Source organism: Monodelphis domestica, chromosome X (genome assembly GCF_027887165.1).
Source record: "Monodelphis domestica isolate mMonDom1 chromosome X, mMonDom1.pri, whole genome shotgun sequence".
Lineage (NCBI taxonomy): Eukaryota > Metazoa > Chordata > Mammalia > Didelphimorphia > Didelphidae > Monodelphis > Monodelphis domestica.
This window is the reverse complement of record NC_077235.1, coordinates 4050527-4066408: the sequence shown is the minus strand read 5'-3', so window position 1 is coordinate 4066408 and position 15882 is coordinate 4050527. Positions and strand designations below refer to the sequence as shown.

The window sequence follows — 15882 nt, the reverse complement described above, 5'->3', positions numbered from 1 at the left end:
ATTTGTACAACCCAGCGGAATTGCTTGTTGGATCTGGGGAGGGGGGAGGGAAGAAAATGAATCATGTAAACATGGAAAAATATTTGAAAAATACATTTTTAAAAAGTGAATCTTCCTAAAGTGGAACTTCCTAAAGTTACCCCTACTCAGTAACCTCCAGTGGCTCCCTATGGCCTCCAGGAGCAAATACCCAAGCGTCTATTAAGCATTCAAACCACTTCATGTCTGGCCCTCTCTTCCCTTTCCAGTCTTCTCACACCTCACTTCCCAATATTTCCTCCTACTATTCCATCCAGTGACACTGGCCTCCTGCCTATAACAGGAACAAGACACTCCATCTCTGGGCTCTGGCCATTTTCCCTGGCCTTCAGACCTCCATATCTGAAACATTCTACCCTCTCCAGTGACTGACCCCCCCCAGCTCCCTTTAAATCCCACTTTCCACAGTAAGCCCTCTTTCCGTTGAACATTGCCAATTTCTCCTGGCTCTAGCTTCTTTGTACTTCTTTGTGTGTGTGTGTGTGTGTGTGTGTGTGTGTGTGTGTGTGTGTGTGTGTGTGAATGTTGGCTGCCCCATTCGGCTGAAGCTCCTTAAGGCCTTTCTTTGTATCTCCAGCACATAGGAGCCACTGAATCAATGCTTCTTGACTGCTTAACAACCAAAGTCTTCTGCCAAGAACTACGGTGAAAGGAATCTTCCTGTTCTGGATTGTGGGGTGGGAAGTCAGTCATCATGGAGATTTATAAGGACCTTCAAACTGACTTTGTTCTCCATTCTGCCCCACATCCAAGCAGGTACCGAGGTCTGTCAGCTCTACTTCTAGAACAGAATGGAATGTAAGATACAAATGTAAGATACCATGAACTTGATGTGTAGGCCTGTGGCCTCAACAAACAATGCCCTCTTAGGCAGCATGATGATGGGGAAGGACAGAGGCCCATGACAGCTCCACTCCAATTCTGTTCCAGTAGCACATCAGGAAGGCCCTTGATACATTGGACCCACTGGCTCTCAGGGAAGAGAACTATATCAGACTTCTTAGCACCTCGTGGAATTAAAAAATAAAATTCCATTAAAAAAGAGAGAGGCAAGTGAATAGCAGAGTGGATTAAAAATCAAAACCCTACCATATGCTGTCTATAAGAAACAGATATGAGGAAGGTAGACACACATAGGGTAAAAGTAAGAGGATGGAGCCACATCTATTGGGCATCAACTGAGAAAAAGGAGGCAGAAGTCATAATCATGATATCTGACAAAGCCAAAGTAAAAATAGATCTAGTCAAAAGAGATAGAGAAGGTAATTACATCCTGATAAAAGGCAGTATAGACAATGAGGAAATATCAGTACTCAACATGTATGCACCAAATGGCATAGCATCCAAATTTCTAAAGGAGAAACTAGGAGAGCTCAAGGATGAAATAGATAGGAAAACTATACTAGTGGGAGACCTGAACCTTCCTCTATTAGAACTAGATAAATCAAACCAAAAAATAAATAAGAAAGAGGTAAGAGAAGTGAATGAAAGCCTAGAAAAATTAGAGTTAGTAGATATGTGGAGAAAAATAAATAGGGACAAAAAGGAATACACCTTCTTTTCAGCAGCACATGGTACATTCACAAAGACTGACCATGTACTAGGGCATAAAAACATTGCAAACAAGTGCAAAAGGGCAGGAATAATAAATGCAACCTTCTCAGACCACGATGCAATGAAAATACTAATTAGTAAGGGAACATGGAGAGGCATATCAAAAATTAATTGGAAATTAAACAATATAATTCTCCAAAATCGGTTAAAGAACAAATCATAGAAACAATAATTTCATTGAAGAAAATGACAATGATGAGACATCCTTTCAAAATTGATGGGATGCAGCCAAAGCAGTACTGGGGGTGGGGATTTATATCCTTGAGTACATATATTAACAAATTAGGGAGGGCAGAGGTCAATGAATTGGGCATGCAAATTAAAAAACTAGAAAGTGAATAAATTAAAAATCCTCAGATGAAGACTAAATTAGAGATAAAAAAATCAAAGGAGAAATTAATAAAATTGAAAATCAAAGAACTATTGATTTAATAAATAAGACTAGAAGCTGGTACTTTGAAGAAACAAATAAAATAGACAAAGTACTAGTCAGTCTAATTAAAAAAAGGAAAGAAGAAAACCAAATTGACAGTATCCAAGATGAAAAGGGAGAGCTCACCTCTAGTGAAGAGGAAATTAAGGCAATCATTAAAAATTATTATGCTCAATTATATGGCAATAAATATGGCAATCTAGATGATGTGGATGAATACTTACAAAAATATAAATTGCGTAGACTAACAGAGGAAGAAATAGAATACCTAAATACCCCATATCAGAAAAAGAAATTGAACAAGCCATCAAAGAACTCCCTAAGAAAAAATCCCCAGGACCAGATGGATTCAAAATTAATTCTATCAAACATTCAAAGAACAGCTAATCCCAATATTATAGAAACTATTTGACAGAATAAGCAAAGAAGGAGTTCTACCAAATTTCTTTTACGACACAAATATGGTACTGATCCCAAAGCCAGGCAGGTCAAAAACAGAGAAAGAAAACTATAGACCTATCTCTTTAATGAACATACATGCAAAAATCTTAAATAGGATACTAGCAAAAAGACTCCAGCAAGTGATCACAAGGGTTATTCATTATGACCAGGTAGGATTCATACCAGGAATGCAAAGATAGTTCAATATTAGGAAAACCATCCACATAATTGACCATATTAACAAGCAAACTGACAAAAATCACTTGATTATCTCAAAGATGCAGAAAAAGCCTTCGACAAAATACAACACCCATTCCTATTAAAAACACTAGAAAGCATAGGAATAGAAGGGTCGTTCCTAAAAATAATAAACAGTATATATCTAAAACCATCAGCCAACATCATCTGCAATGGGTATAAACTAGAAGCCTTCCCAATAAGATCAGGAGTGAAACAAGGATGTCCATTATTACCTCTATTGTTTAACATTGTGCTAGAAACACTAGCAGTAGCAATTAGAGAAGAAAAAGAAATTGATGGTATTAAAATTGACAATGAGGAGACCAAGCTATCACTCTTTGTGGATGATATGACGGTCTACTTAAAGAATCCTAGAGAGTCAACTAAAAAGCTAGTAGAAATACTCAACAACTTTAGCAAAGTTACAGAATATAAAATAAACCCACATAAGTCATCAGCATTTCTATATATCTCCAACTCATCTGAGCAGCAAGAATTAGAAAGAGAAATCCCATTTAAAATCACCCTAGAGACATTAATTCATTGCTGGTGGAGTTGTGAATTGATCCAACCATTCTGGAGGGCAATTTGGAACTATGCCCAAAGAGTGCTAAAAGACTGTCTGCCCTTTGATCCAGCCATAGCACTGCTGGGTTTGTACCCCAAAGAGATAATAAGGAAAAAGACTTGTACAAGAATATTCATAGCTGCGCTCTTTGTGGTGGCCAAAAAGTGGAAAATGAGGGGCTGCCCTTCAATTGGGGAATGGCTGGACAAATTGTGGTATATGTTGGTGATGGAATACTATTGTGCTAAAAAGAATAATAAAGTAGAGGAATTCCATGGAGACTGGAACGACCTCCAAGAAGTGATGCAGAGCGAAAGGAGCAGGACCAGGAAAACATTATACACAGAGACTGATACACTGTGGTACAATTGAAGGTAATGGACTTCTCCATTAGTGTCAATGCAATGTCTCTGAACAATCTGCAGGGATCTAAAAAACACTATCCACAAGCAGAGGATAAACTATGGGAGTAAAAACACCAAGGAAAAGCAACTGCTTGACTACAAGGGGGAAGGAGATACGACTGAGGAGAGACTCTAAATGAACACTCTAATGCAAATACCAACAACATGGAAATGGGTTCGAACCAAGAACACATGTGATACCCAGTGGAATCCTGTGTCTTTTATGGGAGAGGTGGTGGGAAGGGGGTGGAGGGGAGGAAAAGAAAATGATCTTTGTTTCCAATGAATAATGTTTGGAAATGACCAAATAAAATAATGTTTAAAGTAAAAAAAAAGAAAAAAATAAAATCACCCTAGACAATATAAAATACTTAGGAATCTATCTGCCGAGACAAACACAGAAACTATATGAACACAACTACAAAACACTCTCCACACAATTAAAACTAGATCTAAACAATTGGAAAAACATTAATTGCTCGTGGGTAGGACAAGCTCACATAATAAAAATGACCATCCTACCCAAACTTATTTACTTATTTAGTGCAATAACCATCGAACTACCAAAAAACATTTTTACTGAATTAGAAAAAATCATAACAAAGTTCATTTAGAAGAACAAAAGATCAAGGATATCCAGGGAAATCATGAAAAAAAATGCAAAGGAAGGAGGACTTGCAATCCCAGACCTCAAACTATACTATAAAGCAGTAGTCATCAAAACAATATGGTAGTGGCTGATAGACAGTAGGGAGGATCAGTGGAATAGACTTGGGGTAAGTGACCTTAGCAAGACAGTCTATGACAAACCCAAAGACCCCAGCTTTTGGGACAAAAATCCACTATTTCATAAAAACTGCTGGGAAAACTGGAAGACAGTGTGGGAGAGATTAGGTTTGGATCAACATCTCACACCCTACACCAAGATAAATTCAGAATGGTTGAATGACTTGAATATAAAGAAGGAAACAATAAGTAAATTAGGTGAACACAGAATAGTATACTTGTCAGACCTTTGGGAAAGGAAAGATTTTAAGACCAAGCAAGAGTTAGAAAAAAATCACAAAATGTAAAATAATTTTGACTACATCAAATTAAAAAGTTTATGTACAAACAAAACTAATGTAACCAAAATTAGAAGGGAAGCAACAAACTGAGAAACAATCTTCATAACAAAAACCTCTGACAAAGGTCTAATTACTCAAATTTATAAAGAGCTAAACCAGTTGTAGAAAACAAATCAAGCCATTCTCCAATTGATAAATGGACAAGGGACATGAATAGGCAATTTTCAAATAAAGAAATAAAAACTATTAATAAGCACATGAAAAAGTGTTCTAAATCTCTTATAATCAGAGAGATGCAAATCAAAGCAACTCTGAGGTATCACCTCACACCTAGCAGATTGGCCAACATGACAGCAAAGGAAAGTAACGAATGCTGGAGGAGATGTGGCAAAGTTAGGACATTAATGCATTGCTGGTGGAATGGTGAATTGATCCAGCCATTCTGGAGGGCAATTTGGAACTATGCCTAAAGGGTGTTAAAAGACTGTCTGCCCTTTGATCCAGCCATAGCACAGCTGGGTTTGTACCCCAAAGAGATAGTAAGGAAAAAGACTTGTACAAGAATATTCATAGCTGGGCTCTTTGTGGTGGCCAAAAATTGGAAAATGAGGGGCTGCCCTTCATTTGGGGAATGGCTGAGCAAATTGTGGTATATGTTGGTGATGGAATACTATTGCGCTAGAAGGAATGATGAACTGGAGGGATTCCATGTGAACTGAAACGACCTCCAGGAAGTGATGCAGATTGGAGCTGAACCAGGAAAACACTGTACACAGAGACAGATGATACACTGTGGTACAATCGAATGTAATGGACTTCTCCATTAGTGGCAACGCAGTGATCCTGAACAACTAGGAGGAATCTAGGAGAAAAACCATTAACCACATCCAGAGGAAACACAGTGGGAGTAAAAACACCGAAGGAAAACAGCTGCTTGAATACATGGGTCGAGGGGATATGGCTGGGGATGTAGAGTCTAAATGAACACCCTAATGCAAACACCAACAACATGGAAACAGGTTCTGATCAAGAACACATGTAATACCCAGGGCAATTGTGCATTGGCTACAGGAAGGGGTGGGGGGAGGGAAGGGAGGGAAAGACTATGATTTTTGTAACCAAGGAATAATGTTCTATATTGACTAAACAAAATAAATAAATATAAATAAAAAAGGGAGAGGGCAGCTAAGGGGCTGGGGGCCGAGAGCTGCCTTTACACATCTGGAGGGCTTTTATTTACATGAGGGATTTGGGACAACAAGAAGGGGGGCCAATGAGCCCTCGAGGTCTCTGAGCAGAGCCCATGCGACCACTTGTTGGGGATACAGAGGGGATTGCTGTTTAGACTTGATGGTGTCCAAAGGCCCTTCCAACTGTCCCGTCAGCTGGAGGATGGAGATCCTTCACTCATGGAGCTCACAGTCTACACACAAATAACTCTGTTGCAAGATAATACATTCTGACTGCATCAGACAGCTGCAAGGCAAGTGATAGCTGAGGTCAGGGAGAAGCTGGCTCGTCACTGATTGGGGGGTCAGGGAAAGCTTCCTAAAAGAGCCGACATTTGAGCTAGGTCTGAAGGATGCAGAGATGGGGGAGGGAGAAGGCAAAGGCCAGGAGCCAGGACCATGCTGAACGTGGATGGGGTCCAGCAAGCCATACAGTCTGACTACAGGTGAGCACCTATGGACGCCAGCAATGTGAGATAAGGTCAGAAAATGGCGACGGTACCAAACTGGGAGGGGAGAGGGCTTGAATGCTGAAATAAGGGCCTTTACCTCATGGGATAGGCAGCAGCCTTCCCCAAACCACCACATTCTCAGCACGCCTCTCATAGACAATGGCTCCACCTTGGCCCCCATGTCATAGGATGTCGCAGCACAACTGACACCATTTCGTCTCACGTCCTCCAGCATGTTGCTGCCTCTATTATCCCCACTTTCTCACTTGTCTTCAATCATTCCTGGTCTGCTGGCTGCTTCTTACTAACTACAGACATTCCCCCGTCCCCCCCCCTGTCAAAACTCTCTCTATCAGAGCTCTCCGTCCACTGGTCGGCCTCACTAGCTACCACCATTCTTTAGCTCTCCTCCCTCCCTCCCACTGGTACTTCAGCTCCTTGAGAAGACCCTCTACCAAGCACTTTTACTTCCTTTCCTCTCACTCTTGTGAACTTCTGAGCCTGGCTCCTGGCCTTATCATTCCACCAAACTGCTCTCTGCAGTCATCAATGACCTCTTAGTTGTCAAATCCAAGGGCCGGTCCTCAGCCCTCAGCCCTCTGGACCTCTCTGCAGCAGCCTTTGGCATGGATGTTGGCTCTTTTCTCTGCCCTCCTGGGTTTCCTCCTACCTCTCTGACTGTTCCTCCTCTGACTTCTTTGCTGGATCCTCCTTCAGATCACGCCCTCTAACTGTAGATGTCCCTCAGGTCTGGGTCTGGGCCCTCTTCTCTTCCTCGCTGGGTGAGCTATCAGCTTCCAGGGATTTATCTATCATCTCTATGCTGAAGATTCTTCATCTCTGCTCAACTGCTAACCCCCGGTCTCACATCTCCAGCTGCCTAGCAGATAGCTCAAAAATGGATGTTAGACCTGCCCCAAAATTGAACTCACCCCACCCCACTCCAAGCCTTCCCCTCTTCTACCACCTCCTCAGTGACCTGGGCTCACAATTTCTGGGGTGTTGTGGATTTTTCACACTCCCTCAGCCACCATATCCAATCTGGGGTCCAGCCCTGTAGACTCTGCCCCTGTAGAATGTCTCTCAAACTTGCCGCCCCACCCCTTCTGACACTGCCACCATTCCAGTTCATCACCTCGCATCCAGACTTATGGCAATTGGGGAGATGGGCCTACCTGCCTCTGTGCTCTCCCCAGTCCAGGCAAGGCAACAGGGAAGTTCCTAAGGCCTAAGGTCTGCCATTCCAGCTCTTCTTCCTGGCTGTCCCCCATGTCTGAGATGCTCTCCCACCTCACCCCTACCTCTTGGCTTCCTTTGAGTCTCTGTTCAGATGTCACCCCTCGTCAGAAGCCTCTCCAAGTCACACGCCCTGTTGCCATACTTTGCCTCTGAGGCTATCTTGTCTGTTCAGAGGTATCTGTGTGCTATCTCCCCTGTCAGGGGCTGCCTGTCCCATTTACTTCAGTACTCCACATATCATTTCATCGCTGATGGTCCTTCCACCACTACTCCAGACCCTAACCCCTTGGAGCCTTAGATGCCCTCTGTAAGTTGCTAGGGCTGCAAAGCCTTTGTTGCTCTGTGGCAGCCCATGATCCAGTCTCACATTTCTATAGCATTTCACACAGGCCACCCTTGGAGGCAGGTGATTTTACAAGTCCCATCTTACAATGATCAAATGTCTTGCCCCAGGTCACACTTCCAGGAAGTTTCTGAGGCTGGATTTGAACTTTGGTCTTCCTAAGTCCAGGCCTAGCACTCGATCCACCACAGTACATCCTAGCTGCCTCTTCTGCCAATGAGCAAACTTGTCCGCAGCCAACTTCCAGACCAAAGCCAAATAGTTCATAAAGAGTAGACCGTTTCCATAGCTGGTACCATTAGCCCTCCCCATGCCTCTTCCTCCCACTCGAGGCAGCTCCATCTGAAGACAGAAACTGTAGAAGCTTCCGTCAGCCCAGTCCCCTCATCCCCCCCATGCCAGGTAGCAGAGGAGACTGTACCTACCTGAAAGGTGCCATGGGCAGGGGCCTCCTCTTCACCACCGCCCCCGAAGAGACTATTCGAAGTCTCTCCATCCCTTGCTCCAAACGGCTGAAGGGGATACACCTGAGGGAGATGCCAGCATTAATGGCTCACCTTAGCCACATTCCCATTGGAACCCTGGGACCTATTATGTCTGGCCCAGGACTTCTTCACCAAATGTGTCATCTGGGCCCACTTGGGATCCTTTTCAGAATAGGGCTTTTAAAGGTATCAAATCAAATGGCCACAGGATTTCAAATGAAACCAATTCTGTTAAAATAGTTGGCCCATTTTGGAGCCCAGGTTAAGAAACCCTGGCCCGGGGTGGGGGGGAACCCCTTTCCCCCCACACTTCTCACACAGTCATCTCAGCTCCTCCCCAGTCTTATTCTCCCCTTTTTACTGTGGCCTCCGGGTACCTCCTGGGTGTCTTTTTAAAAGGTTTTTTCTAGGTGGCTGTTATGGACAAGGCACACAGAAGGATGACAAGAAAACCTGGCCCTGCTGGCCCTGGAAAAGAAGGAATTGTGGCGATACACAGAACTGAGGGAGAAAGCCAAAGGGGGAAAGTACTCTGTGCTCAGCTTTGGGTATCCAGAAAGCAGTCACTTGGAGGAAGTTTGAATTGGGTCTCAAGTTTGGATTGGGCAGGGCTGGCTCAGAGCAGCATTAGCTACTCTGGGGGCTGTGAGGAGCTAGCAAATAGTCCGGTGTGTATGGGGCAGAGTGGGTGAAAGGGTATCTATCTCAGGAAGAGATGCGTGTGGCCAGCATTCCCAGTGGCCCCCTCTCTGCCTGCTGAGAATGTGGCCCAGAATGAATTCCTCCAGCTTCTCATAACCAAAAAGCCCAGGAAGGAGAGAAGGGGCAATCTGTTTGAAGCCCAGGCTTAGTAATTCAAGTCGTCCCAAGGCCCAGTGCCTCAGTCAAGGAGAGAAGCACTTCTAGAGGCCAGCAGGCAAGTGTAGCTTCACAGAATGTCACATTGAGATCAGATAAAGAACTGCCTGGTCCAAGGGAAGGCACCTTCTCCTGGAGCCAAATAACTGGGCAGAATCTTCTGAGAAGGCACAAATAGGCCCACTATCTGGCTCCATCAGGCGCCATGGAGTGCACAGTGAGTCACAAATTGCCTAGAGCCTCACTGATCGTTCCAGCAAATGCACCTTAATGATGAATTCCGAAAATGGAGGGACAAGTGGGCAGGCATGCAGGCACCTTACTAGCTAAGGTGGCGGTGCAACTGAAGAAAAGCCTGGCAAAGCACAGTAGCCAAGTGAACACACATCTCCGAGGAGCCTTAAACTGGAATGGTCCAATCCCCTTAGGTGTGTTGAGGCCTGCACTAAACAGTTTGGATGATTTGTGCTTTGCTCGGAGTGTTGGGAATGTCAGGTCCCACCATTCTGGGGTTTTTAAGAGATTCTCTTCCTTCTCTAGTTCAGGGTTGGGAGGGAGGAAAACCATCTGGAATTGAAATCTAACCAAAAGAAAAGAAATATGAGAGAGCTGGGGTGGGGGGTTGGGGGGGGATGGAGAGAGAGAGACAGAAAGAGATTCTTGGCCTTTGGTTCCTTTACCGGAATTTTGTTTTTGTTTTCTCTAGTCCCATGAAGTAAACTTTGGTGATTTCATTGGTGTCGTACTAAATCTGTAGATTAATTTCAGTAGCTTCATTATTTGGGGGGGGGCATATTGGTGTAGCCCAGACATGAACAATAAATCTCTCTCCGATCGTTTAGACTGCTTTGTACCTATGTTTATAGAAGTCCTAAACGGGATGCTAACTCCCAGCTGTTTTATGTCTTTTGGACTGATTTTGAATGATATTTCTTATTCATCTTTTCCTTTGTTAGTAAGATGATTTGGGCCCCTTCCCCCACTTCCCAGGCTCCTCATACTCCCCAATCCAGCCACTATCTCCTAACTCTCGGCCTTTGTACGAAGTGTCCCCATCGCTTACTACTCACTTCTTCTTCCTAGATTCCTCAGCTTCCTGTAAAGCAGGCTTCAAGGCCTAGCTTCTCCCCTGCCTTCCCCTTTGAGATGACCTTCCACGGACTCTGTACAGATCTTTGCTGTAGTTATTGACATGCTGTTGTCGCCCCTCCCCACTCCCACTAAGATGTAAGAGCTCCCTGAGGGCAGGGCCCATGCTTTTGCCTTTCTCTGAAGCCCCAAAGCTTGGCCCTTTAGTGACAAATTGACTCCCTTGGCTGCTGGACACTGACTCTTCCTCAGCCTTTGCCATCTTCTTCAGGACCTGCTGTTTCTCTTAGGCTCCTGCCACTCAGGGCCAGGAGAAGACGGCACCACCTTCCTTGTTCCTCACTGCTTGGCATCACCACTTGGCTGGTTCTCCTCTGAAATTTAGCCGTTCTGTTTCTAGGAGTCTGATCAGATGCCTCCAGTCACCCATTCTCCTTTTTTCTAATTAGTTCAGTATCTGGCTCCTAGGCTTCCCCTTCACTCCCCGGCCTCTACCCTCACTAGTCCTTTGTGACTTCAATATTCCCTCCAGTTCGCTTCCTCCACAGCTCCTCTGACCACCCTTTCCTCTCTCTTTCAGGGATCTTCTTTGTGTGTGTAAGGAAGAAGGAATATCTCCATACCTGGCCAGCGAGCTGACGTAGTGGTCAAATCTCAGGTGCTCTTTGTTCCTGAGGTGCGTGGCACCCAGGACACGTAATCACCAGGAGGGTGACCACGTAGCAGATGGACTTTTGAGAGGGAACCTGGAGAGAAGAGAGAAAAACAGAGAAAGGCTGAAGGCCACTGGAGTGAGAAGCCGAAGGTGGCCAATGGCTGTACGCCCCCAGCTATGGCTCTGCTCTCTCCCAATCCTTTCAAACTGGAACAGGGCAATGCAGGAGCCCTCTAGTTCTGGCCAATGGCAAATTTGAGAACGGTGGATGACATCATCGTCCTCAAACCTCACTTGTGTTCGAGGAACTCCACAACTCTGAGGCCCCACTGGATTTCAGTTGGGAAACAACACCCTAGCCAGATTTCATCTCCTCTGTCCAAGGAAGCCAAATTCCAGGCCTGGGCAGGTTACCGGGCCAGCACTTCCCACTTCCCGAGGTTAACCTTGGTCCAGGCTGGACTGCTGGGGAGGCAAGAAAGGACCTAGAGTGCCCGAAGTATGATAACCCACCTCCTCCCACCCCAGCCAGCATGGGGGTGGGCAGGGGAGGATTTCACCTAGATCTGCCCAGGCATCCCTCCACTGAAAGAAAGGTTTTTGAAGGCTTCCTATTGCCCACCCCATTAAAAGACAAAAATCTATAAGCTGACAATCAAGGTCCCTTTCCGTTTCCAGCCAATGATCTCAGGTTACTACATCCAAAGCAGACGCCTGCTGCACCCCCTCACTTGTCAGTCCCAATTTCATTTTTCATCCTTTGCCCGAGTTGTCCCCTGTGCCTGAACAATGTCTTCCTCTTCATCTTCCTCCTCCTTTCTCCCACCCCCATGCATCCTTCGAGAGAGCCAGCTCTGGTAAGACTCAGAGCAGAGTTTTCCCCGATTCCTCAATCAGCAATGATGCTTTTTAATCCCTCGCCTTGAATGCAGCACTTTGGGCCTGCAGATCTTCCCATCACAACCACTTGTTATACTGTTTGGGCGTGCATGGAGCCGAACCCTCCTGTCAGACTGAGAGCTTCATGAGGGCCCCTAGTGGCTGGCACAGTGCCTGGCATATTTTGGCTCCAACCCTAATACCTAGCCCAGCCATACTTCGCAAAGGATCCATGACTAGATGAATAGACGTGTCACACCCGAAGGTCCCAGAACCCTTGGGGTCCATCCCCAAGACCCTTTCAGGGAGTCCACAAAGTCAAAACTTTTCACCATAATACCAAGACCTTTACATTTCCACTACGGTAAATATGAAAGGCGAACTAGGTGGCAAGGGCAGCTAGGTGGTACAGTGAGGAGAGCGATGGGCCTGCAGTGTGGCCCTGGACAGGTCATTTAACCCTGTTTGCCTTTGGTTTTTTTTTTTTTCATCTAAAAATGAGCTGGAGAAGGAAATAGCAAATCACTTCAGGATCAATGCCAAGAAAATCCCAAATAAGGCCACCAAGAGTCAGACACACCAGGAAATGATGGAACGGCATCAATCTCAATAGCTGTAGGCCCCCTAAATAAAAACTCAGCAGCGGGGGCGGGGGGGGGGGTCAGCCCTTAATAATTTTTAAGCGTATAAGAGAGTCCTGAGCTGCTGGCCCTAGGGATAGCTTTGCTTAGAACTTTGTTGTGACAACCAGCTCCCAGCTCCTCCTCACCCCCTCCCCACCTTCTGCTGCCCTCCTCAAATAGACCATTAGAACAGAAATATCCTATGGAGTGCCCAAAGTGCTTTTCCATAGAAGGTGAGGCACGATGGGAGTGCACAATTCAGCCAAGCACCTGTTGGCCAACTGTGTCCAGCTTAAATGACAAGTCGGAGGGAGTTTCTCCAGTTCAAGCTCCACTTGTGCAGTCTCAGCACCCTTCCCCCTATCCTCCCACCCTCCTGCCCCTCCTCCACTCTTTCTGCCCCTTCAGATTTAGCTGCCTTCACATTTTATAGGTGAGGAAACTGAGGCTGAGGGCAAGGCACTAGCTCTGCCAGGACAACTGACTTGCCCATGGACTTCTGGTCGGCGCTGAGCCACAGACATTTGTTCTCTCTTGGAGGCTCCATTTGGCGAGGCGCCTCTTGTTTGCCCATGACCTGCTGCTCATGGTTTTGGGTGAGGACACCCACCCACCTACCATGGCCTCTTCTTGTCAGTTTCCTCTCAAGTATAAACTACCAGCTCTCTGTCTGCTTGGCCTTTTGCAGCCCTTCCCAACCTGGCTCCAGGCCATCTTTCCAGGCTAGGGACACATGGCTGCCCCTCACCCATTCTCTGTTCCAGCTCAACCCACAACGCTGGGTCTCCTGCCTCCAGACTGTTCTACAGGCCACTTTCCAGCCACCAAGAGGTCTTTCCAAGGCTTGGGTCCCCTTCCTCCCCAATGACTTGGGATTTGCTTCCCAGATCCCGTCTCCTCTCCCCAAAGACTTGAGGCTCTCTCTTGGCGAACAGGGATTGTCAGCTTTTGTCCTTGTAGCCCTAGCATGATGGTGGCTACACAGAGGTGTGGAAAAAAGGCTCGCTGCCCCCTAGCCCATCTCTACTGGATGGGCCACAGAGGGCCCGGGGGCACAAAGCTAGTTTAGATCAAAGGTGGAACTGGAACCCAGATCCTTTTGACTCTGATCTATACCACCCAATTGCCTAGCTCAGAAAAATCCAAGCTGACATTTGCATGGTGCCCTTGGCCTTGGAAAGGCCATCACCCAGTATCTCGTTAAATAAACTCAGCAGATACCCTCCCGCCAGTCTTTCCAATTGGAAGATCCCTCCAGGGCTGCCAGCCTTAGCAGCCTCCAAGGAATGGGCGCTGCAGCTGCCCCTTAGAGTACCTGGCACAGGTTATGTTCCAGTCTTCTGGGCCACACATCCAGCCCCAGGCTCTCTCCTGAGCTCCAGGCCCACAGAGTCAAGTGCCTCTTGGACAGAATGGCCCACAGACATGTCAAGCTCGACTCGCCCCAAACTCCCTGCTTCTGGGGGAGGCAGCACCCGCCTTCCAGGGTCCCCACTGTCCCTCACCTCAAATCTGCTCTGGGTTGCCACGCCTTGTCATTTCGGTCTCCACATCATCTCTTGGCTCAGGCCCCTTCTCTCCACTCCCACACAGCTGCCCCTAACTGGTCACTCTGGCTCAGGGCTCATACCCGCTCCAGTTCATCCTACACACGGCTGCTGCCAGATTTTTCTTAAGTGCCGATCTGGCCATGTGACTCCCCGATTCAGGAAACTCCAGTGGCTCCCTACTGCCTCTAGCCTTGGATCAAATATAAACTCTTGTCTTTAACCTTTAAAGCCCAAGCTGGCCCCCACGGATTCACTGCATACTGGCTGCTCCCCATTTTCAGAACACCCCCTCTTCACCTTGGCCTCACAGAAACCCTCTCTGCCTCCCCCCAGCCACTGGTTCCCTTCCTCCTTTCCCCAAGTCCCTTGACTTAGCTATTTTGTGGGAAGGAAATAGGTGTTTAGGAAGTTTAGGCACTGGGCTAAGCGCTTTTCAGATATCCTCACAATGACTGTGCAAGGCAGACATGCTATTCTCATTCCCATTTAATGACTCAGGAAACTGAGGCAAACAGAGGTTCAGGGTTATACAGCTAGTGAGTGTCTAAGCCAGCTTTGGAATTCAGAACTTCCTAACTCTAGGCTCAGTGCTCTAGCCAGTTTCCTTCTACATATATTTCTACATACATATACTTGTAGGATCCCTGTAAGACTGCAAGTTCCTTGAGATAGAGTTCATATTCAGTCATTTTTCAGTCCCGTCTGCCTCTTTGTGACCCCATTTGGGGTCTCCCTGGCAGAGATACTGCAATGGTTTGCCATTTCCCTCTCCAGGTCATTTGACAAAAGAGGAAACTGAGGCAAACGGGATTAAGTGACTTGCCCAGGGTTACCCAGACAATTTTGAACTTGGGTCTTCCTGACTCTAGGCCAAGAATTCTACCCACTGAGAGTCAGGACTTTTTTGTCCTTTTTTGTCCCCTGTGCAGGGTTTGGCTCACAGGAAGGGCTTAATTGATGCTTGTTGATTGACTCAGCATGAAAGCTGTTAGCACAGGGATGTGTGACTAGAGTGGTCAGCCATGAGAAGAGGCTGGCCATGTAGAGAGAGCTAGGAGAATGAGGCCTATGGGGGGGGGGGGAAGGGGGCACCCAGCATGTTGGAAGGAGGCCGTGTGAAGCCAAGGGCCCAGCCAAGAGGGGAACTAAGTGCCAGGTGCAACCTTTCAGGGAGGTCCTACAATTCGGAGTTTCTGGAGCGAATGAGGGAGGTAGTTCCCCCGAAGGCTGAAAGCACTGAGAAGCTAACCAGTCGTCTTCCCCACCAGGGTGCTTTTAAGGTCCAGTGAATTCCTCCAGAATGACTCTGACTGTGAACACTGTGTGCTTTTCCTGGGCTGGCTTCCTTCTTGTCCCTCACCCCCTGAAGGCTGCCTCCCCGAAGCCCCCCCCCCAGATTTGATACCTGTCATCGGGAGAAAGGCTGAGGGATGCTGACTATCTGGCCCCGGGGAACTGTGGGAGTGTGGGAGGGGGATGCTGCCCCATGATGCCTGGAGGAGGGGCAGGAGCCCTCTGCTCTGCCTAGCAGCCTCAGGACCCAGGCTCTAGCCTGTCCTCCCTCAAGGATCCTTGCCTATGTCTCCCCCTGTCTGGCTGGGCATGGCTCAGGTGAACTCTAGGGGGTCCTCTGGGACCCCTTACCAGGGCAGCTCAGATGTCATCCCCGAATCT

At 46.7% G+C, this 15882-nt stretch overlaps 1 protein-coding gene across 3 annotated transcripts in view; it reads right to left on the bottom strand.

Moving 5' to 3' along the window:
* RRAGB (Ras related GTP binding B) overlaps nucleotides 1-15882 on the bottom strand; it is a 119570-nt gene that overhangs the window by 35646 nt on the left and 68042 nt on the right. For all 3 annotated transcript variants that reach the window (XM_056808732.1, XM_056808729.1, XM_056808730.1), the window contains exons 4-5: nucleotides 11125-11247; nucleotides 8495-8596 (exon numbers count right to left, since the gene is read on the bottom strand). In XM_056808732.1, the coding sequence (XP_056664710.1) occupies nucleotides 8495-8565 (71 nt within the window). In that variant the 5' untranslated portion in view covers nucleotides 8566-8596; nucleotides 11125-11247. The remainder of the gene's footprint in view (nucleotides 1-8494; nucleotides 8597-11124; nucleotides 11248-15882) is intronic.